This window comes from Mobula birostris, chromosome 9 (assembly GCF_030028105.1).
Source record: "Mobula birostris isolate sMobBir1 chromosome 9, sMobBir1.hap1, whole genome shotgun sequence".
Classification (NCBI taxonomy): domain Eukaryota; kingdom Metazoa; phylum Chordata; class Chondrichthyes; order Myliobatiformes; family Myliobatidae; genus Mobula; species Mobula birostris.
Window position 1 is genome coordinate 152,569,992 of NC_092378.1, and position 22,471 is coordinate 152,592,462.

The 22,471-nt window shown below is 48.9% G+C and overlaps 2 protein-coding genes across 2 annotated transcripts in view; both read right to left on the minus strand.

Moving 5' to 3' along the window:
* sdr42e2 (short chain dehydrogenase/reductase family 42E, member 2) overlaps positions 1–15,301 on the minus strand; it is a 36,213-nt gene extending 20,912 nt beyond the window's left edge. Inside the window, 8 exon segments of the mRNA XM_072267321.1 lie at positions 2,444–2,526; positions 3,985–4,060; positions 5,262–5,380; positions 6,170–6,227; positions 7,584–7,679; positions 9,350–9,678; positions 13,201–13,209; positions 15,295–15,301. Coding sequence (XP_072123422.1) covers positions 2,444–2,526; positions 3,985–4,060; positions 5,262–5,380; positions 6,170–6,227; positions 7,584–7,679; positions 9,350–9,678; positions 13,201–13,209; positions 15,295–15,301 — 777 coding nt within the window.
* Positions 15,302–18,938: 3,637 nt separating this feature from the next.
* vwa3a (von Willebrand factor A domain containing 3A) overlaps positions 18,939–22,471 on the minus strand; it is a 60,651-nt gene continuing 57,118 nt past the window's right edge. Inside the window, 2 exon segments of the mRNA XM_072267322.1 lie at positions 18,939–20,701; positions 21,820–21,917. Coding sequence (XP_072123423.1) covers positions 20,647–20,701; positions 21,820–21,917 — 153 coding nt within the window. The 3' untranslated portion in view covers positions 18,939–20,646.

The following is a 22,471-nucleotide window of genomic DNA, read 5'->3' on the forward strand; positions in this document are numbered from 1 at the left end:
TTTTATACCCTCTCTTTGGTTTTAATGTTGGCTTTGATTTCTCTTGTTAGCCATGATTGCATCATCTTGTCTTCTGAATACTTCTTCTTCTTTGGGATGTATATATCCTGTGCCTTCTGAACTGCTTCCAGAAATTCCAGCCATTGCTGCTCTGCCATCATCCCTGCCAGTGTTCTTTTCCAATCAATTCTGGCCAACTCCTCTCTCATGCTTCTGCAATTTCTTTTACTCAACTGTAATACTGATACTTTAGCTTCTCCTTCTCAAATTTCAGGTTGAATTCAATCATATTATGATCATTTTCCACTATGGATTCTTTTACCTTAATCTCTCCAATTAATTCTGGTTCATTGCACAACACTCAAATTCAAATTAGCTGATCCTCTCATGGACTCAACCATGAGCTTCTCTAAAAATTCAATGTCGTAGGCAATCTAGAAATTCCCCCTCCTGGAATCCAGCACCAACCTGATTGTCCCAATCTACCTGCATATTGAAGACTCACATGACTATTGTAGCATTGGCCTTTTGGCAGCGTTTTCTATCTCCCAGTGTAATTTGTAGGCCACGTCTTCACTACTGTTTGGAGCTCTGTATACAACTACTTTTACAGTTCCTTAGCTCTAACAACAATGATTCAACACCTTCTGTCCCTATGTCAGCTCTTTCTAATGATTTAATTTCATTTTTTACCAACAGAGCAACGTCACCCCTTCTGCCTGTCCTTTCAATACAAAGAGTATCTTTGGACATCAAGTTCCCAGCTATAACCTTCTTACAGTCATGATTCAGTGTTGCCTAAAACATCATACATGCCGATCTGCAAATGTGCTGCAAGTTCATCGAGCTTTTTCTATATACTGTGTGCGTTCAGATATATCACCTTCAGTCCTGTGTTCACTCTTTTCAATTTTATCTACCTTTTACGTTGCATCTCATCCTGTTGACTGCAATTTTGCCCCATCATCAGCCTCTCCCCACTACGCATTGCCTCTATTTGTAAACCAGTGACCTCATCTTCAGCATTATTGTCCTTACCTATAGAGTGTAAAAAGAGCTAACTACATACCATCTTTCATCTTCTCATCAGCCTCCGCTCCTGCTAATGTCCGCATTCTTATCCCTAAAGGTTCCAATGTTTTCTGATTTTGTTTCAGTTTTCCAGCATCTGCTGATCTGGACCATAGACCATAAGATACAGGAGCAGAAGTAGGCCATTCAGCCCCAACTCGTCAATGCTGTCCAAAATTTCCATCTGAGTCAGTCCCATGTATAGAACATTAAACATTGCAGAACAGGCCAGACCCTGTTGTGCCGGGATTTTAACCCACTCCAAGATCAATCTAACCCTTCCCTCCCACATAGCCTCCATTTTTCTATCAACCATGTGCCTAAGAGGATCTTCAATGTCTCTATTTGCTGACATTTGGCCCTATAACCATTTCCTTAAACCTCACAATTCCTCTTTGCACCATTTAAAAAATTGTAGCATGTTATTTTTTAGTGTTTTGCACTGTACTGCTATCACAAAACAACAAATTTCACGACATCTGTCAGTGACAGTAAACCTGGTTCTGAATTTGATCCACGAAGATGTCTGGGTGTCTTTTAAACGCTATTGTCAATGAACCTGCTTCGACCGCTTCCTCTGGCAGCTTCTTCCATTTTGTGTGAAAATGTTGCCCCTCACTTCCCTTTGGATTTCTGCCCTCTCACCTTAAACCTGAGCCCCCCAGGACTTGATTTCCCAGCGCTGTGAAAAAAAACTGTGCAAACATCCCTCGAGATTCTATAGACCTCTCAGTATTTTATGCTTTGCTTTGTTCCTGTCTGCCGTGTAATTAACTTATTTTGAGATACTGCGTAGAACGGACCCTTCCAGATGAATGAGCTGTGCTGGGCAGCGACCTCCTGTTTGATCGCAGCCTAATCACAGGACGATTTACAGTGACCAATTAACCAAGCTGGAGTCGGTGCTGCTCCCCCCCCACTCCCCGTGTTCACTCAGCCGAAGACAAGCTGTACGGTGTTTACGGCAGACTGTGGCAACGTTCATGGCTCCGGAACCTGGACTAAGTTTTTCTGTGTGTGACGTATTTTACTGATAACTTACATGTGCTTTGTGCTGTGCGTGACTGTTGGTACTTGGCCCCGAGGAGAACTGTCTCATTTTGCTATATTCATGGGTGTTCATGTATGGTAGAGTGAAAATTAAGTTTGAACTCGAACTGGTACGTCTTTAGAAGGGAACTGGAATACCCAGAGAAAGAGCTGGTGATCACAGGGTGAACGTACAAACTCCTTACAGAAGGCATCGGAGCTGAACTCCGATGCCCCGGGCTGTAATAGTGTCGGGCTACCGTGACACCAAATGGTCCACATGAGTTCTGTTCACCGTGCCCACCCATTACGGTTTGGAGGTGCGACGGGGTTGGGTACCTACCGCGACCCGTGCCAGGTGTCTCTGCTCCAGAGGCCCGTAGATTCCCGGCGGTCAGAGTACACAGGTCCGGAGGGTGCGGCCATCTGCGAGGGTAGATCAGGGGAGAGGGTATCAGGCGGAGGTACGGGAGCAGTTCCCAGCACAGCACTGGCCTTCTCGCCCGTGAATTGCGCTGATCTTTTAATCTACGCCAAGGTCAATCTAACCCCTTCCTTGCACGGAGCCTCCATTTTCCTATCATCCGTGTGCTGGACTAAGAGTTTCTTAAATGTCCCTGATGTATCTGTCTCTGCCACCACCCCTGGCAGGGTGCTCCACACACCCACTTCCCTCCGTGTAAAGAACTTATCTCTGACATCCCCCCTATACTTCCATCCAGTCACCTTAAAATTACACCCCCTCGGATTAGCCACTTCCACCTTTGGACAGGGTCTCAGGCTGTCCACTCTTATCATCTTGTACCCCGCTATCAAGTCACCTCTCATCCTCCTTCGCTCCGAACAGAAAAGCAATGGATCACTCAACCTTTCCACATCAGACATGCTCTCTCATCCAGGCAGCATCCTGGTAAATCTCCTCTGCACCCTCTCTAAAGTTTCTACATCCTTCCTGTAATGAGGTGACCAGAACCAAACACAATACTGCAAGTGAGATCCAGTCAGGGTTCACAGAGCTGCAACATTACCTCGTGGCTCTTGAACTCAGTGCCCCTGACTAATGGCGCCCCACACACTTGCACCTTCTTAACAACCCCATCAACTTGAGCGGTCCACACACTTCCCTTTGAAACGTCAAGGGAGGTGAAAATTCCACCCCCAGCTTCCCAGCTGCCTGACAGGACAGGAGAAGTCCTGGAATATACAGTGCAGAGTGTGTCAGTCGGGTGCTGTCAGATCAGTTAATGAAACATTTAACTCCCACAGGGGATTGTTTAATTCACATTATCCTGCCGCTAAATTTACACTCCGTCATCCGACACGTCCTATGGAGTTGCAGTCCCACGGGGACGCTCAGTGACACCTCAGCTCAGCAGCTTGTTGGGGAAGGTTTAAATGTACAAGCCGGCAATTTGGAAGGTTAAACTTGAGGGCAGAGGACAGAGATTCTTAGCAGTATGGAGGAACAGAAGGATCTTGAGGTCCATGTACCCAGATCCCTCAAAGTTGCTGTAGGTTGAGAATGTGCATGGTGCGTTGGCCTTCATTAGTCGGGGTCTGGTCCTACAACGCGGTGGGCATCATAGTTCAGAGTTCAATTCCGGCATCCTCTGCGAGAAAGTTTGCTCGTGTGCTGCAATTTCCTCCCACAGTCCAAAGATGGTCCGGTTACCAGGTTAATTAGTCGTTGTGAACTGCCCTGTGACTAGGCTGCGGTAAGTCAGTGGGTGTTGGCTCAGGGCGCCGGAAGGGTCTGTTCCACACCGTCCCTCTAAATAGATAATAATTTCCCATGGTTTGGGAAAACGGGAATTGCGAGAACAGGATCGTGCTTGGAGAGGGAGGAGGTGTGGGGTCCCAGGTAGTGGTAGTGATGACACTTACTCATCAGCGGTGTTCCGTCTGCCGCCAGGACTATCTGATCCGCCACTGCCTTCGTCCTGGAATAGTTGTCCGCGTGCTGGGGAGAAGGACACAGCTCGGAATTACATAGATCTATCCTGGTCCCGGCACATCGACGCAATCGCGAAGGAGGCACACACGCCAGCGGCCACATTTCATTAGGGGTTTGAGGAGATTTGGTGTCCTAGATTAGTTAAGATTCAAGATTCAAAATTGTTTAATGTCATTTCCAATACACCAGTGTAAAGGAAAATGAAATAATTGTTACTCCAGATCAGATGCAGCATCAAAAAACACAATAATATAAAGACCACAGTAAATAGAAATACATAAGCTAGTTTATATACACAGATTGATTGTGTGTCCATAAAGTGACACTGGGCACTGGAGTGTCTGTACACAAGGTGACTGACAAGAAATGATAAAGTAGTAGTGTTGGGGGTGTGGAGGGGTGGGTTAGTGGGTGGAGGTGTTGATCAGCCTGATTGCTTGGGGAAAGGAACTGTTTTTGAGTCTGGTGGTCCTGGTGTGGATGCTATGTAGTCTTCTCGCTGATGGGAGTGAGACAGACAGTCCGTGAGCAGGGTGGGTGGGATCCTTCATGATGTTACTGGCCCTTTTCCAGCACCTTTCTGTATGTATGTCCTTGATGGTGGGTAGGCTGGTAACGGTGATATAACCAAGGACTGTAGCAAATCTCTACCGATGTAGCATGGAGAGCAGTTTAACTGTTTACATCACTGTCTGTATGCAGGGGCCACGGCACAGGATTGTTCAAATCCGCAGAGTTGTAAACTCAGCCCCTCCGCCATGGGCACCAACCTCCCCATTACCGAAGACGTCTTCTAAAGGCGATGCCTCAGGAAGGCCGTGTCCATCATTAATGACCCCCATCGCCCGGGACCTGCTCTCTTCTCATTGCTACCATCAGGGAGGAGGTACAGGAGCCGGAAGTTACACAGTCAACGCATCAGTGACAGCTTCTCCCCTCTACCGTCAGATTTCTGAATGGACAATCTATACTATCCCACGATGTTTGCTCTCTTTTTGCATTCTCTCTCTCTCTCTCTCTCTCTATATATATATATATATATATATATATTGGGAGTTATAGCCATTTCTAATCTACTGCACTGTACCACTTCACCATTTCACAGCACACAGTATGTCCGTGATAACAACCTGATGGGTTGTGTGTGCAGGGCGGGGAGTGGGACTGTTTACGGGAAGGGTCTGCAGTGAGCTGGCCCGTCGGGTGCCTTGTGTAGAGGGACATAGGGAAGGGTGGCTTCATCACCCTGCTCGATGCGCTCTCCTCTGAACGCCACGTTGACGGTGCTGGTGTAGATCAGACGTGGGACGCTGCGACGAAGGCACACTGCGGACACAGAGAGGAGGATGGTGATGTCGTGGTCGGACCGCACTCACGCGTGGGCTCTCGTCAATCATCCATGGATGCGGGTAGCACGAAGGCGTCGTGGTTAGCGAAACGCGTCACAGCGCCAGCGACCCAGGTTCGATTCACACCGCTGTCACCGCGGTTCTCCCCATGACCGCGTGGGCTTTCCCCGGACACTCTGGTTTCCTCCCACATTCCAGAGAGGTACGCGTTCGGTTTATTGGTCACATGGGTGTAACTGGGTGGTGTGGGCTCGTAATATCTCTAAATAAATAAATTCCATTTCACTTACAACGACTCTGAAACACTTAAGTCCCAATAGATAAGCTGGTAAGGGTTGCCGTAGGAAATTTATTGCAGATCCAGGGTATCACACGGAGGACCGGGAGCTCAGCAGGTCGGGCAGCTTTGGTGGAAATGAATAAACAGCCCACAAGATGAAAGACAATGTTTCCTGATGACGGTTCTCAGCCTGAAACATCGACTATTTAATCCCCTCCATATCAACTGGCTTGAGGAGGGATATCAGCTGCACAGAGGATGGACCAAGTGGTCTCCTCCTGCTCTTGCTCCTTGAGAGACTGACGTTTGCTAGGGAACCACTTAAACCCAGTAATTCTTCTCACCTCTTCTTCCCGTACGAAGGCTCTGCTCAAAGCTCATCTCTTTGCCCAGATGTGACAGAAAGGCCTCGCGCCTTTGGACAGCAAAGGTGCTACACAAATGCAGGCTTTACAACAGAAGCCGGGTGACAAACCGCCTCCTCACCTCTGATGACATTTCTGGTGCCGTCGATGTTTATGGACTCGATCTGGTCTTTGTGAAGCTGTAGGGACGGAAGTTCAGAGCAGATAAAATATAAAAGGGGAGGTGTTCACAACGTGTAGTTTAACCCTGACCTGTCCAGTAGACGCTGGGATTCACAACGATTGGGGTTCAAAGGTGAGCCGCAATTTTGTGCCTGTTAGAGTCAATAAACAGAAAGCAATCAGTCCGTCCATTACAGGTCAGTGCCCATCCATTACAGGTCAGCCAATGCCTCCATTCAGTGACCCACATTACAGGTCAATCAGTCGCTCTATTACAGGTCAGTCAGTGACCCTCCATTACAGATCGGTCAGTGACCCTCCAATACAGGTCGGTCAGTCACTTGCCATTACAGGTCAGTCAGTCAATCTCCATTACAGGTCAGTCAGTCACCATCCATTACAGGCCAGTTAGTCCCTTTCCATTACAGGGTCAGTCACACTCCATTACAGGTCAGTCAGACCCCCTCAATTACAGGTCAATCAATGTCTGCATCCACAGAAATACCTGTCTGGCCCCCATGTCCCGTTTTCCCCCAGCTACACAATCCTGGACAAGGCTGCTATCCTGATCTTCTCATTTTTCTCCTCTCACCCCTCCCTGCCTCCCTCCTTCCGTCCTGTCACTCCTCCCTTCCCTCCCCCCTCTCACCCTCCCTGACCCCCAGATACAACACCCGATCCCTGCCCTCTCCATTTTCCCAACGATTACAAGCAAATTAAGAAATGGGCGCGTGTCAGACAATACCGAGCCTGCACAAAAAATTCCCCTTTAATTATTAAAAGGTCATTTTCTAGACTGTGCTGTCATCATCAGTGTGGCTGGGGGAAAGACCAGACTGCTCAGACCGCGAGGGGCGTCCATATTTCACCAGGCAGGCTAACTCAGGAGCAGCTTCTATGGGGGGGAGGGAGGGAGGCAGGGGGATGGAGGGGGAGAAGGTAGGGAGGCAGGGGGATGGAGGGGGAGAAGGGAGGGAAGCAGGGGGATGGAGGGGTGAGAGGGAGGGAGGCAGGGGGATGGAGGGGGAGAAGGTAGGGAAGCAGGGAAAGATACATGAATGGGAGGCGTATGGGGGGCTGTGGACTGCATGCAGGTCGATGGGACTGGACAGAATAACAGTTCAGCCCAGACTAGATGGGCTGAAGGGCCTGTTTGTGTGCTGTAGTGCTCTACAACTATGAAAGGGGAGAAGGGAAAGAGCAGAAAGAGGGAGTGGAGCGGAGTGGAGGAGAGGAAGAGTAGGGGAGAGAGAGGGGGAGAGTGCAGAGGGAGGGAGGGGTTGGGGAGGGGCTCCTGATCACCCAGCCCGGTTTAACGCTATAATGGAGTTCACCTCGGACAGGATACGGCACCGCCAAGAGGTTCCACTCACCTGCTCCGCACCCGACATCCCATACGAGACAGCGTGGTACACACAGTCCACTCCCTCACTGGCCTCATAGAGCTCCTGGTAATCCCTGACGTCAGCCTGCAAGGAGGCAGTAAGGGAGCCCGTCAGACCCCCTGCTCCTCCGGCCCAGAGCCCACCTCTGGAACTGGGCAGATAACTCACGGTGGTGGGGTCCTGGGCCAGATAACTCAGGGGGTTTGAAAGATGCATAACTCGGGGGGTTTTGAGGGTTGGATAATTTGGGGGGGGGGGTCAAGAGCTGGATAACTCAGGGAGAGTCAGACCTACACTTGCAGGCTCATTTCAGACTCCACCCATCTAACAGGATTCACCTGACCCTTGTTTCAAACTCATTACCTGCAGCCTATTGAAACCCCCTCTCCCCACACCCCTCTCGTTCTCATCTACAGTCCTGTTCACTCATCGAACCAGCCAGCCTCAACCAGTCGCTCCTTGCCTTCGCTGTCCCTGACTAAGGTTTACCGTGTTGGGTTTAGTTTCTGTTTGCTCTTGGTTTGAAGCCTCTCGTGGCCTGTTATTTTGCCGTCTATTATTGAAGTTACTGTTCAGCGCTGAATCACCTCTGTGGCTCTGCTTTTGGGTGAAGCTTCCTCACAGGGCTGGGTGCCTCCCAGGGTTCCGACTCCAGATTACTCATGGGGTTGCAAGGCCAGATGTGTTGGGGTTCAATGGTCGAATTACTCACAGTGAACGAGGGCTGGATAGCTCAGCACAGTGGGGTCAAAAGTCCGGATAACTCAGAGGGTCTGAGAGTCAGATAATTCGCGGCGTTCCTGATCTGGATAACGGTGGGGGGTGGGGGGAGAAGGTTTTGAGAACCAGATAACTCAGGGGTCTGGAGAGCAAACCAGTTTCCTGTCGGAGATTGCCAGTGCCCGTGTGGGGGCCCAGTTACTGAGTGACCGGATCTGCTACAGGGAGAGTAAAGATATGGAGGGGCCGACCAACTCCACAGAGATGGGAGGAAATCTCTGTCACGGACGGTCCCAAAGCTGGCTGTGGAAGGAGGAGGGTTGGATATGGGGCTAACAACCCCATCCCGTAAAAACCCGGAGCGACAGAAACACCACCAGAAGCTCCAAAGACCTCATCCCCGGGAGAGCAAGGATCCTTGATGGGCTTACACGTTGAAAGACCGGCCCAGGAGAGAGGACTGGTGATCTGCTGTCAGGGCCTGTGCCTCAGGAGGGGTACTGGGCTTAAGAAGAAGAGGATAACATAGGAGCAGAACCAGGCCATTCGGCCCAGCATCTGCTACCCCATTCAACCATGATGTATTATCCCTCTCATTGCTCTTCTGCAATGTTCCCGTAAACTCTGTGGGATCTTGCTGTGCACGAGTCCTATGTTGGGGTGTAGTCTCTTGTTATCTGTGCCGATGGCTTGTAGGGGTGGGGAGGGGGCTGTAGAGAGACCCTCCGGCGCAGTGTACCATCCACTAAACAGTACCCTCCCCACAAACTACCTCACCCCACCCCTCCGAGGAGGTCGAGGGCCAGAGCAGGGCAGGCTTTGAGGGGTCACCTCACAGAGGGAGCACACACAATCTGGAGGAACTCAGCAGGTCAGGCAGCGTCTATGGAGGCAAATAAACAGTCGACATTTCTGACTGAGACCCTTCCTCGGGATTGGGACACCCTGCCCGAAACGTCGAATGCATCGATCCGCCTAGACGGCAGCCGAACAACCAGGGTTCCCTCCCTCCCCTCTCTACACGTGCTCCTTACCCGTACCAAGGAGGCTCCAGCAGGGAGTGCCCATCTCAGTTCCTGGATGTCCAGGAGGGTGACAGTGGTTCCCAGCCGGGCAAGGGTGCGGGCCAGTCTGTACCCGAAATAGCCTGCGCCCCCGGTCACCAGAGCCTGGCTCCCTCGCTTCTCCGTGGCTGGCCTTATGCTCCCTTTGGCGGGGCTCCTGGGGGCCTCGGTGCCGGGCGGAACCCCTCCTCGGCCGTCGGGCTGGGTGTCGCTCCTGGCCGGATTCACCTCGCAAGCCTCCATGAATGTTGCCGGGTGGGCTGGGTGGGGTGGGTGGGGGTTGCACCCGATCCAGCAGGCTGTGGGGAAAACCAAAGGAGTAAATATGAGCACGTGGCCAGGTGGTTAAGGCATTGGACTAGCAACCTGAAGGTCGTGAGTTTGAGCCCCAGCCGAGGGAACGTGTTATGTCCTTGAGCAAGGCACTTAACCACACAGTGCTCTGCGACGACACTGGTGCCAAGCTGTATGGGTCCTAATGCCCTTCCCTTGGACAACATTGGTGTCGTGGAGAGGGGAGACTTGCAGCATGGGCAACTGCTGGTCTTCCATACAACCTTGCCCAGGCCTGCACCCTGGAGAGTGAAGACTTTCCAGGCGCAGATCCATGGTCTCGCAAGACTAACGGATGTCTTTACTTTAAATATCCAACAAGAACACCTTCTGACATCCCTCCCTCAAGATCCAACGCTGATCACATCTTCCCGCTCCCCCAAGTGGAATGCCCAATACCACAGGGCAGCATTTCAGGAGAGAGAGGGTAATTACAAAGGAAATGCAAGGGCAGGTCTCTTACACAGAGAGTGGTGGGTCCCTGGAATACACTGGGCTGGTGGGAGAGCAGATACATTGGGGACTTTTAAGAGATGTTTAAAAGACAGATGAATGTGAGGATATGGACATTGTGTAGACAGAAGAGATTAAGTTAGTTGGCTATTTGATTACTACAGTAATTGTATCGGCACAACATCCTGGAGCGAGGGGCTTGTTCCTGAGTTGTACTGCTTGATGTTCTGAAAAGTAACTTTCCTGGGAGTACATCGCATCTCCCTTACCATGGCTGGGTCTGCGCCAACAGAGTTTAAAGAGTCTCACCACCGTCCTGTCGAGGGCGCTTGTGTCAGGCCTGTGTCCCTACAGATACAAGAGATGTACACACGGAACACTGGGTTACACTGGACTGTTTGAAGTTTTCCCGTCTCCTTAATGTAGGAAATCATTCCGAGCTGGTACTGATCAACATCTGACACCGAGTCACAGGTCAGGAGATGGACAGCCCAGTCCATCACAGGTAAAGTCCTCTCCAATATCTACATGGAGTGTTGTCCCAGGAAAGCAGCATCCATCATCGGGTCCCCACCACCCAGGACATGTTCTCGTCTCGCTGCTGCCATCGGGAAGGAGGTACAGGAGCCTCAGGACCCACACCACCAGGTTCAGGAACAGTTATCACCCCTCAGCCATCAGACTCCTGAACCAGAGGGGTTAACTTCACTCACCCCATCACTGAATTGTTCCCACAAACTATTGACTCACTTTCAGGGACTCTTCATCTCATGTTCTCAATACTTATTGTTTATTTATTTATTACTATTATTATTTCTTTATTCTCTTTTGTTGTTGTTGTCCTTTGCCCGTTGGTTGCTTGTTGGTCCTGCTGGGTGCCATCTTTCATAGATTCTATTACATATCTTGTATTTACTGTGAACACCCACAAGAAATAAATCTCAGGGTTGTACATGTGACATATATGAACTTCAATAATACATTTACTCTGAACTTCAGAGAGAAAATCAGACACAATCATAGAGGAGAGAGTGAGAGAGAGTGCGAGAGATGAGAAGTGTTCGTATCTTCCCCTCCAGCATCGGATGTCTGGACGGTTTCCTCCTCGTTATTCCGAATTCACTGGTAATAGATCTGATTCCGAGACAGAGAGGCGCGAGACGATAGATAGGGAGATGGGAAAACAGACGGGGGGGGGGGGGGCGGGATGGAGGACTCAGACACGGAGAAACTCCAGATCTGGGGCCAGCATCAGGCTGACGGAGGGGTGGGATGTGCACAAGTGATAGGAGCAGTAGACCATTCGGCCCATCAAGTCTGTTCCATCAGGGCTGATTCATTATCCCTCTCAACCCCATTCTTCTGCCTTCTCCCCGTAACCTTCGACACCCTGACTAATCAAAACTGATCAACCTCCGTTTTCAATATATCCAATGGCTGGGCCTGCACAGCCGTCTGTGGCAATGAATTCCACAGATTCACCACCCTCTGACTAAAGAAATTCCTTCTCATCTTTGTCCCAAAGGGACATCCTTGTATTCTGACACGATGCCCTCTGGTCCTAGACTCCCCCACTACAGGAAACCTCCTCTCCACATCCACTCTATTCAGGCCTTTCAGTATTTCCTGACGTTGGTTAGTCCTGACGAAGGGTCTCGGCCTGAAACGTCGACTGTACCTCTTCCTAGAGATGCTGCCTGGCCTGCTGCGTTCACCAGCAACTTTTATGTGTGTTGCTTGAATTTCCAGCATCTGCAGAATCCCTGTTGTTTGCGCCTTTCAATATTTGATAGGTTTCAATGAGGTTCCCCCCAGCCCCGCCATTCTTCTGAACTCCAGTGAGTACAGGCCCAGAGCCATCAAATGCTCCTCACACATTCAGGGGTAGCAATGCCGGGGGAGGGAACCGGAGCAGGAGAATACGGTCGAGGGGCTTAATAAATCTGCTGTGATAGAATGGCGGACCGCGTGGTCAAACCCTGCTCCGCGGTGCAGGCAGGGTCGGGGGTGGGGAGGGCACGTGGTCACAGAGAGAGTGTGAGATCTCCACATAGACAGTGCTGGAGGGTGGGATTGGATTGGATCCGGGTCGCTGGAGGGTGGGATCAGATCAGATCCGGGTGGCTGTAGGGTGGGATCAGATCCGGGTCACTGGAGGGTGGGATCAGATCCGGGTCGCTGGAGGGTGGGATCGGATCAGATCCGGATCGCTGGAGGGTGGGATCGGATCTGATCCGGGTGACTGGAGGGTGGGATCGGATCCGATCCGGGTGGCTGGAGGGTGGGATCGGATTGGATCTGGGTCACTGGAGGGTGGGATCAGATCGGATCTGGGTGGCTGGAGCCACGGGGTAGCGGCTCTACCCGCTGACCCCACCACGTTGATCTTCGTGACACCCCCGACCACATCGATCCTTCACCCTGTCACAATGACACCTTCAGTACTGAGTCCTGTTCCACGTTACCGGCGGGAGGGACACTGTGAAATCAGCTTTAAAAGGCTGAATTATAAACTACCGGATTACCTATTCCTAATTCCAATATTTCCCAGTGTACTCCACGAGGCTCAAGGACAGCTGCTATCCCATTCTATAAGACGATTGAGTGTTCTCTCGGAGGAAGAGATGGACTCTTGGCCTCACAATCTTAAACACAAGAGGTTCTGTAGATGCTGGAAACCCAGAGCAACTTCTTATTCTGGCTCCTCCCCCCTTCCTTACCAGTCCTGATGAAGGGTCTCAGCCCGAAATGTCGACTGTCATGCCCTACATTGATGCTGCCTGACCTGCTGAGTTCCTCCAGCATTTTGTGTCTGTTGCTCTGACCTCACCATCTACCTCGTTACGACTTTGCAGCTCATTGCCCTCCTGCACTGCACCTTCTCCGTAACTGTGACACTTTATTGTGTTGTTTCCACTGCACTGTGCTAATGAACTGATCTGCATGGCCGGTATGCAGGTTTTTCACCGTACTGCAGTACGTGTCACAGTAATAAAACAATTTATCAAAAAGAGTCGGTCAGTAAAACCAAATACCTGCAAATCCTGGAAATCGGAAAGAAAACCAGGCTCACGAGAATGATCCTGGGAATGAAAGGGTTAACTTATGAAGACCGTTTGATTACTCTGGCCTGTAGGAAATTGAGGGGAATCTCATTGAAACCTATCAAGTATTGATAGGGCTCGATAGAGTGGATGTGGAGAGGGTGGAGAGGATGGAGAGGGAGTCCAGGACCAGGCGAGACCGTCTCGGAGTAGGGGGATGTCCTTTTAGAACAGAGGTGAGAGGAGGAGGAATTTCTTTAGCCAGAGGTGATGAATCTGTGGAATCCATTGCCGTGGGCAGCTGTGGAGGCCAGATCACTGGGTATGTTTAAAGTGGAGGTTGACGGGTTCTTGATTAGTCAGGGTGTCAAAGGTTATGAGAAGGCAGGAGAATGGGGTTGAGAGGGATAGTAAATTACTGAATGGCTGACAGACTCAATGGGCCAAATATAGAAAATAATCACAGGGAAAAGTCGAACAGGTTCGGACTTTATTCCCTGGAGTGCAGGAGAATGAGGGGAGATTTGATCAAGTTAGACAAAGTTATGAGGGGTATAGACAGGGTAAATAGAAGCAGGCCTTTTCCACTGAGGTAGACCAAGACCAGAACAATAGATCATACGTTAAAGGTGAAATGTTTAAGGGGGGACTGGATGGGCCAAAGGGCCTGCTTCTGTGCTGTAATGCTCAGTGACTCTAATGGCTTAACTGTTGCCCTGTCTGAAAATACGCTCGGGTTCAGGTTAGGGAGGGTCAGCCCGAAATGTTCCCTCCAGACGTGCTGCCCAGTCTTCCAGAGCACCTCGATTGTCATTCACTCAGAGAGCTCCGAACAACCTGGCGATGGAGACCTTGCCCACTAACAAACACTCTGATCCCCCCAGGGAGCCTGAAATGCCCACACGGAGCAGGAGAGAGACTTGGCAAATGGGTTGGGAGTGGGAATCCTACCTGGAACTGTATTTACTGAACCAACAAGGCGCGAGTCTTCTCCGCAGTAAACCGGGCTGAAAGGCCCCGGATTACTCAGGGCAGTTACAGGCTTGTGGGGGGGGGGGGGGGGGTGGGGAGGTTTATCAGTACCTCAGTCCAGCGTTCCCCTTCAGTTATACCCTCTCACTGAAACGTTCCGTACACAGGAGAGGAGAGGAGGCCGCTTAAGAAACCAGCGCTTGGGTGGTGAAGTGCATCCCTGACAAGTGAGCGTGGGATGCGGATGTCACACAAGAAGCTGCTGTTATTTAATCCCATTACACAGGGATCCATTTTAAATGAGGCTTTGCAGGAATCACCTAACTGGCCAGATAACAAGTGGCAAGGTGAAATCCAAACACAAGGGATTCTGTACAGAAACTCTTCGGCCCATCGACAGGGCACTGAAACGGGCCCTTCAATACGACCATAAGATATAGGAGCAGAATGAGGCCATTTGGTCCATCCGGTCTGTTCTGCCATTTCATCATGGCTGATCCATTTTCCCTCTCAGCCCCAGTCTCCTGCTTTCTCCCCGTATCCCTTCATTCCCTGACCAATCAAGAATCTATCAACTTCTGCCTTATATATACATAAAGACTTGGCCTCTACAGCTTCCTAAGGCAATACAGATTCACCACTCTCTGGCTAAAGAAATGCCTCCTCATTTCCACTGTAAAAGGACGCGCCTCTATTTTGAGGCTGTGGCCGCAGGTCTTAGACTCTCCCATGATCGGAAACTCCCCCACCTTCCGCCCATTGACACAGCACAGAAACAGGCCCTTCGGCCCATCGACACAGCACAGAAACAGGCCCTTTCGCTGACACAATGTCCGTATCCCTCCATTCTCTGCACACCCAGGTGCCTGTAGAAAGCCTTCATCGTAACTGCCTTCACCAAGGCCCCTGCCAGCGCTCTCTGTTTAAGGACTTGCCTGCAGAGTTTACTGGCACCCCTGGGGGAGAGGTTCATAAGAAGTGGGAGCAGAATCTGGCCATTTGGCCCATCATGTCCCCTCCATCACGGCTGATTTATTATCCCCCCTCAACCACCTCCTTCTCCTGCGTGTGGCCAAACTTCCAGGAATAGTCAGAGTACTACCGCACACTAACCGGCCATTTGGCCCCTCTAGTCCATGACAAACTATTATTCTGCCTAGTCCCATCGACCCGCACCTGAATCATAGCCTCCTTACCCCTCCCATCCATGTACCAACCCAAACTTCTCTTAAACTTTGAAATCGATCCCACATCCACCGCCTGCTTGTTCCATACTCACTATCCTCCGAGTGAACAAACTCCTCCTCATGCCCCCTTAAATATTTCACCTTTCACCCTTAACCTATGACCTCTAGTTCTAGTGTCACCCGACCTGTGGGGGGGGGGTAAGCCTGCTTGCATTCACCCCATGTTAACTTTTCATAGTTTCGTACCCTCTATCACATCCCCCCTTCCACTCTCCTACACTCCAGGGAATAAAATCCCCCCCTAATAACTCAAGTCCTCAAATCTTGGCCACGTCCTTGTAAATTTTCTCCATACTCTTTTAATCTTATTAACATACTTCCTAAAGTTAGGTGACCAAAACTGCACACAGTACTCCAAATTTGGCCTCACTACCCAACTTCAACATAACATCCCAACTGTACTCAGCATTTTGATTTATGAAGGCCAATTCATAAGACACTGGAGCAGAATGAGACCATTCAGCCCATCGAGCCTGCTCTGCCATTCCATCATGGCTGATCCTGGATCCCACTTGTAACCCTCAGGTTCTGTTGTCTGTGTGAGTCTCGGGAAGACCATCTCTGGCCCCACCAAACGTGTGAGATTGAGGTGCAATACCCCGTTTGTGTGGATGCTGCGTGATCTGTTCCCCCATTACAAATCAGCACCACGAAATAACAGATGGTATACCCCGTATGCAATTAAACAATTTAGCTTTATAATTCTTCATTTGACTAAAACAAAAAGAAGTAAAACAAAAAGTGCCTATTTTAACGTAACAGTCTAATGTGCACAAGTTGGAGTTCATGGTTTCCCATCCGCCGGTCCTCCATCGATTTCCCTGAGCTTCATCACTCCCGGCCCCACACCAAGTCCACTCCTTCCTGGTGTCTATGACCTCTCCATTCTGGCATCTTCTCTCTTCATCTTCCGCCGAACAAAAGACCCAGATCACCTTGGCCTTAGGCACACAGGAAAAAACACTCCCCTCACTGGACGGCGCACATTCCAAAGCCCCCATTATCTCTAACCATAACCCAAACACTGCTGCTGCAGAGAAACCATTACATTAGCAGAGCTTCTACACAAAGACCATTACATTAGCAGTGAAACCTTTGCCAGGGTGTTACACACTCAACCACATACACCTGCTTTCTCGCCACATCCTTAGATGCCCTGACCGATGGGGAAACGATCAACTTCCCCTTAAATATACCCACAGATTTGGTATCCACCGCAGTCTGTGGCAGAGCATTCCACCCACTCACTATTCTCTGGCTAAAAAAACTCTTTACCTGAGTATATTCTGAGGCTGTGCCCTCTAATTCTGGATACCCCCACCATAAAAACACCCACCTTATTTAGCCCTTTCAACATTCAGTAGATTTCAATGAGATCCCTGCCCCCCCCCACATTCTCTAGGCAGCCAATGGGGAGAGAGTAGGTCATGTGACATTAGATTGACAACACCCAGCTCCGCCCCAAGCCCCCCGTCACTGATTGAGCCCAGTTCCAGATCCCCCCTCATTCTCCTGAACTCCAGGGAATACAGCCCGAGAGCTGCCAGATGTTACTCGTACGGTAACCCTTTCATTCCTGGAATCATTCCCGTGAATCTTCTCTGAACCCTCTCCAATGTTAGTATATCCTTTCTAAAATAAGGAGCCCAAAACTGCACACAATACTCCAAGTGTGGTCTCACGAGTGCCTTATAGAGCCTCAACATCATATCTCTGCTCTTATATTCTATACCTCTAGAAATGAATGCCAACATTGCATTTGCCTTCTTCACCACCGTCTCATCCTGGAGGTTAACCTTTAGGATATCCTGCACAAGGACTCCCAAGTCCCTTTGCATCTCTGTATTTTGAATTCTCTCCCCACCTAAATAATAGTCTGCCCGTTTCTTTCTTCCACCAAAGTGCATGACCATACATTTTCCAACATTGTATTTCATTTGCCACTTCTTTGTCCATTCCCCTAAACTGTCTAAGTCTCTCTGCAAGCTCTTTGTTTCCTCAACACTACCCGCTCCTGGACCTATCTTTGTATCATCAGCAATATCATGATAATCGTTGGGGATTTTAACATGAAAATGATTGGGAAAATCAGGCCAGTACTGGACCTCAGGAGAGGGAATTTGTAGAATGTTTAAGGGATGGCTTTTTAGAACAGCTTGTGGTTGTGCCCACTAGGGGATTGGGTGTCGTGCAATGATCTGGAGGTGATAAGAGAGCTTAAGGTTAAGGAATCCTTGGGGAACAGTGATCACAATTTGATTGAGTTCACTTTGAAATTTGAGAAGGAGAAACTAAATTTCCTCTGGTCCTAGACACTCCTAGAACCATCCTCTCCACAACCACCTTATCCAGGCCTTTCAATATTCGATAAGTTTCAATGAGATCCCCCCACATTCTTATAAATTCGAGTGAGGACAGGCCCAGAGCCATCAGATACTCTTCTTACATTAACCCTTTCGTTCCTGGGATCATTGTCCTGACCCTCTCCGATGCAATCACAACTTACTTTCTTTCTTTTTCTTTGGCGTGTGCCTGCGTGCGTGTGTGTCTGTGTGTCCATGATGATGAATTTTTCATGGCTTTTTCACAAGGCGCAGAGCGAGAGAGAGAGAGAGACTGTGTGGCGCGCCACTCCTCACACAGACAGTATATTCCCTTTATTTTACGAGGTCGAGTTGCGATCGAGACACTCAACCCGGCACGGATGGAAAGTGTACTGGGGAGCGGACCCGACTGGTTTCGAACTTGGGAACCTCTGCTTCCGGGTCTGGTGCTGATGTCATTGCACCACCAGCCGGCCCGCCATCACAATTTCCTTAGGAAAGGGGCCCACCCCAGTGACCAGCTCCAGACTGGCTGCTCCCAGCTGCTTGCCATTCAGCCCACTGTCCAGCCAGCCAAGCAATACTCAGCCCTCCCTCTGTACTGTGCACTCAATGCTCCTGTTCGTGGTCTCCATCCGCTTCAAGGTTTGACGTTTTGTGCATTCAGAGATACTCTTCTGCACAACATTGTTGTATCATGATAATTATATCAGCAGTTTCTGAGGTACTCAAACCACCCTGTCTGGCACCAACAATCATTCCACTGCCAAAGCCACTTGGATCACATTTCTTCTCCATTCTGATGTTTTAAAGTGAACAACAGCTGAACCTCTTGACCTTGTCTGCATGCTTTTACGTATTGGGTTGCTGCCACATGATTGGCTGATTAGATATTTGCACTAACAAGTAGGTGTACCTAATAAAGTGGCCACTTAGTATAAATGGGAAAAACACTAGAGCCATGTGGTTATTGTTGAGGGAAACACTGACAGAGACAGTCTACATCTCAAATAATTTTGCTGCATCTTCGTCAGTTTCCAAATATGTATTGTCACAAACCCCATGACGGGAATAAAGGACCAGCAGAGATGGAAAATACTTTGGAGTCCAGTATTGTTATAAAGTAATAATATTTATTAGTAACTACACAATACAGTAATATAAATGTAGATAAATCAAACAGGTTAGCAATGACTACATAAAAATAAGTGTGGAATATATGTGTATGAGAAACCAAGCTTCTTTAAGTCTAGGGGTAAAAAGATAGTCTTACGATGATGAGTAAACTTCAGTTCAGTTTGGTTCGTGGTATTGAGTTGAGTAGTGATGGAGAGAGAGAGGGAGAGATTTGAGTCTTCAGGCGAGCTGACGCCGTCGATCTTCTCGTTGTCCTTTGAAATCCTTTAAAAGTCACCGACTGTGACTTTAACAAAGGGGACCAGTTTTCTGTGGTGGAGCTATTCCCCAGGCGAGGGTGGACACATGGACAACTCCCCACCAGTCAACCCTTTTCCTTTCCACTGCAAGAGCGACGGATCGATCCGCCTGATCGATCCTCCAAAACCCACTTTTCCTGCGGGCACAACAACGCTCATTCAGTGTCCAGGACATGTGTCTGAGGTCTATCTTCCCGTGCTGAGCATCAACTGTCACTCAAATAACTCCTCCTTCCTCTCTCTGTGAAGAAATGCAAGCAGGCAAAAATCCTTGAGAAGTGTCAACAACCTGCCGAAAATCATAACATTGAGTGTCCATTAAATAACGCTGCCTTCGGTCACCATAGCAACTTACGAGCTGCTCGGTGCTGTCTCCAACACAGCAGAAATCCAAAAGTTAACCAGGTCTTTCTCGTTCCTTAAAGTGACAGTCCAACAGTTAGTCTTCGTCTCTCTCTCTCTCTCTCTTCAAAACAAGATTTTGATGTTAAATAACTCTTCCTCTTTTCAAAAGCACAGTTAATAGGGGTGAAGAAACACATTTCATAGGGGTAATTCCGGACCCCGTCACAGAATCATACACAAATAACTTGTTAAAGAGTTGAAGACCACGAGTGAAAGATGCTGGTGTAAATTATCCACACAATTCTTAGTACGGAAAAAATGCTCCAAAAACCAACTGGAAACTTAATACAAATCCTTTAGATCCTCGGCATTGCTTTTTGAGGGAGTGTAAGATCCAGTGGGCAAGCATTCCCAAGAGAAAGGACTGAATCTGCCGTTCAGGTAGGATTAACCAAGACTAGGGACAATTTCATATTAAAGCCATGATACAATGAGTTATAAACGAGGTGTGTTCTCTCACTTTCCCACACCTTCTTCCTGAAATGTTAACTCTGCTTCTCTCTCTACAGGCGCTGACTGACCTGCTGATTGTTTTCTGAATTTGCTGATCTTACTTCAGATTTCAGTGAAAATGAACTGGTGTTCCATGCCAGCATGCCCACCTGAGCCCCTTTCTGTTCTCCTGCATTTGACCTGTCTCCCTCTCTTCTCACTGCTACCATCGGGCAGGAGGTGCAGGAGTCTTGTGTCCTGAGCGGCCAGGTTCAGGAGCAGGTGGTGCCCTGGAGCCACTGGACTCCTGGCCTTCACTTGCCCCGGTGCTGAACCGACTCTGCTGCCTGTAGACTCACTTTGGGGGACTCTGCCTTTGTTCTGTAGGAACTTCCAGAGATTCTCTTGTACTTATTTATTTTCCTGTGGATGCCAGCAAGAAAATAAATCCTAGTGTTGTTTATGGTGTCCTGTACGTACTTTGGTAATAAGTTTACTTTGAATTTTGAAATTTCCAGCATCTGCAGTACAATTTTTTCCAGGAGTTAAGAAGCTGTGAGGTAATTCCGAAGGCGCGGGTCTCGAAGGGTGTGTGATTCCTCCGCCAGCTGGTGATGTGTTCTAAGCTTCACCGGATTTTGAGCCTCGTGTTGGTTGCTTTTCCAAAAGTAAACTTCTATTGACAACAAAAGAAGCACAATTAGCGAGAACAGCCGTGGGCAAATGATGAGATTTTACACGTTATAACGATCAGGCCAACCTGCTTCTGTCCCACTGTTTCCTACAGGGCAGCTCATCAATACAATTTCCACAATGGAACAAGTCACCAAATAGATTTCCCATCTGTGATACAACCCACCAATAGGATTTCTTCTCAGTGGTAAAACCCACCAATAGGATTTCCCATCTGTGATACAACTTACCAATAGGATTTCCTCTCAGTGGTAAAACCCACCAATAGGATTTCTTCTCAGTGGTAAAACCCACCAATAGGATTTCCTCTCAGTGGTAAAGCCCACCAATAGGATTTCCTCTGTGGTAAAACCCACCAATAGGATTTCCTCTCAGTGGTAAAACACACCAATAGGATTTCCTCTCAGTGGTAAAACCCACCAATAGGATTTCCTCTCAGTGGTAAAACCTACCAATAGGATTTCCTCTCAGTGGTAAAACCCACCAATAGGATTTCCCATCTGTGAAACAACCCACCATAGGATTTCGCTATGTGATACAACTTACCAATAAGTTTTCCTCTCTGTGGTAAAATCCACCAATAGGATTACCCCAGAGGGATATAAGTTACCAATACAATTTCCCCAACAAGAGAAGATCTGCAGAAGCTGGAAATCAAAGTAACACACACGAAATGCTGGAGGAACTCAGTAGGCCAGGCAGCATCTATGGAAAGGAGTAAACAATTGACGTTTTGCGCCGAGACTCGTCATCAGAACCTGACCAATACATACATTTTGTGTGTATTAATACAATTTCCCCTCTGTGTACAACCCACCAATAGGATTCCCCCTCTTAATACAGCCAATAGGATTTTCCCTCTGTGGTAGAACTTGCCAATAGGATTTTCTCTCTGTAATACCAACCCACCAATAGGGATTTAGCTGCATCATGTAGGCCATCAATCACGGTTGAACATGCCCCATTTCCAATGGCCTGTGTGTCTGTAGATGAGTCAGGCAGTGATACTGTCCTGTCTGATAGCACAGTGAAACCTCTTCAAAGTGAGCGTGAGGGTAGATAACTGGGGCTGGAACAGAAGATCCCAGCTGTCACACCCACCTGAAGGAACGGGCTTGTGTCAGGAACCGCCGAGCTTTAGTAATTTCTTCAGAGAGCCTCTTTAGATCGTCACCCTCAAAGGCAGGAAGGTTGGGGTCCTGTAAGCAGAGAAACAGACAGAAGAGCCACTGAAGGACACACTTGTTAAAGACTGAGGTTTTAAGGGCTAATGTCCCACTAAACAATAAACACTGTACAACTCTCCATCAAACTCAAAGACTGTGTTACCCAACTACGTTTACATAGATAGTGTTTCAGGTCCCAGTCGAACTGCTGGGGCAGAGAACGCGACTGTCAGTACAAGGACCCGGCATTTCTTATACAATCAAACAGCAGGAAAGCAGGCCCTTTGGCCCATCGAGTCCATAGTGACCCTCACCTATTTTCCCAATCCTACACTAACGCCATGTTCCTATCAATTCCCCCCCCCCCCCAGATTCTACCAAAGACATCCAAGACCACATTTGGAGAATTGTGTGCAATTCTGGTCACCCTGCTACAGGAAGGTGTCATTAAACTAGAAAGGGTGCAAGAAAGATTTGTGAACATGTTCCTGTGAATGAAGGGCTTTTAATTTAGAGATTTTTGGTTCTCACACATCCTTAAATTATGCTGATCACACATTGCTAATAATTCTGCCCTTACTGGGAGA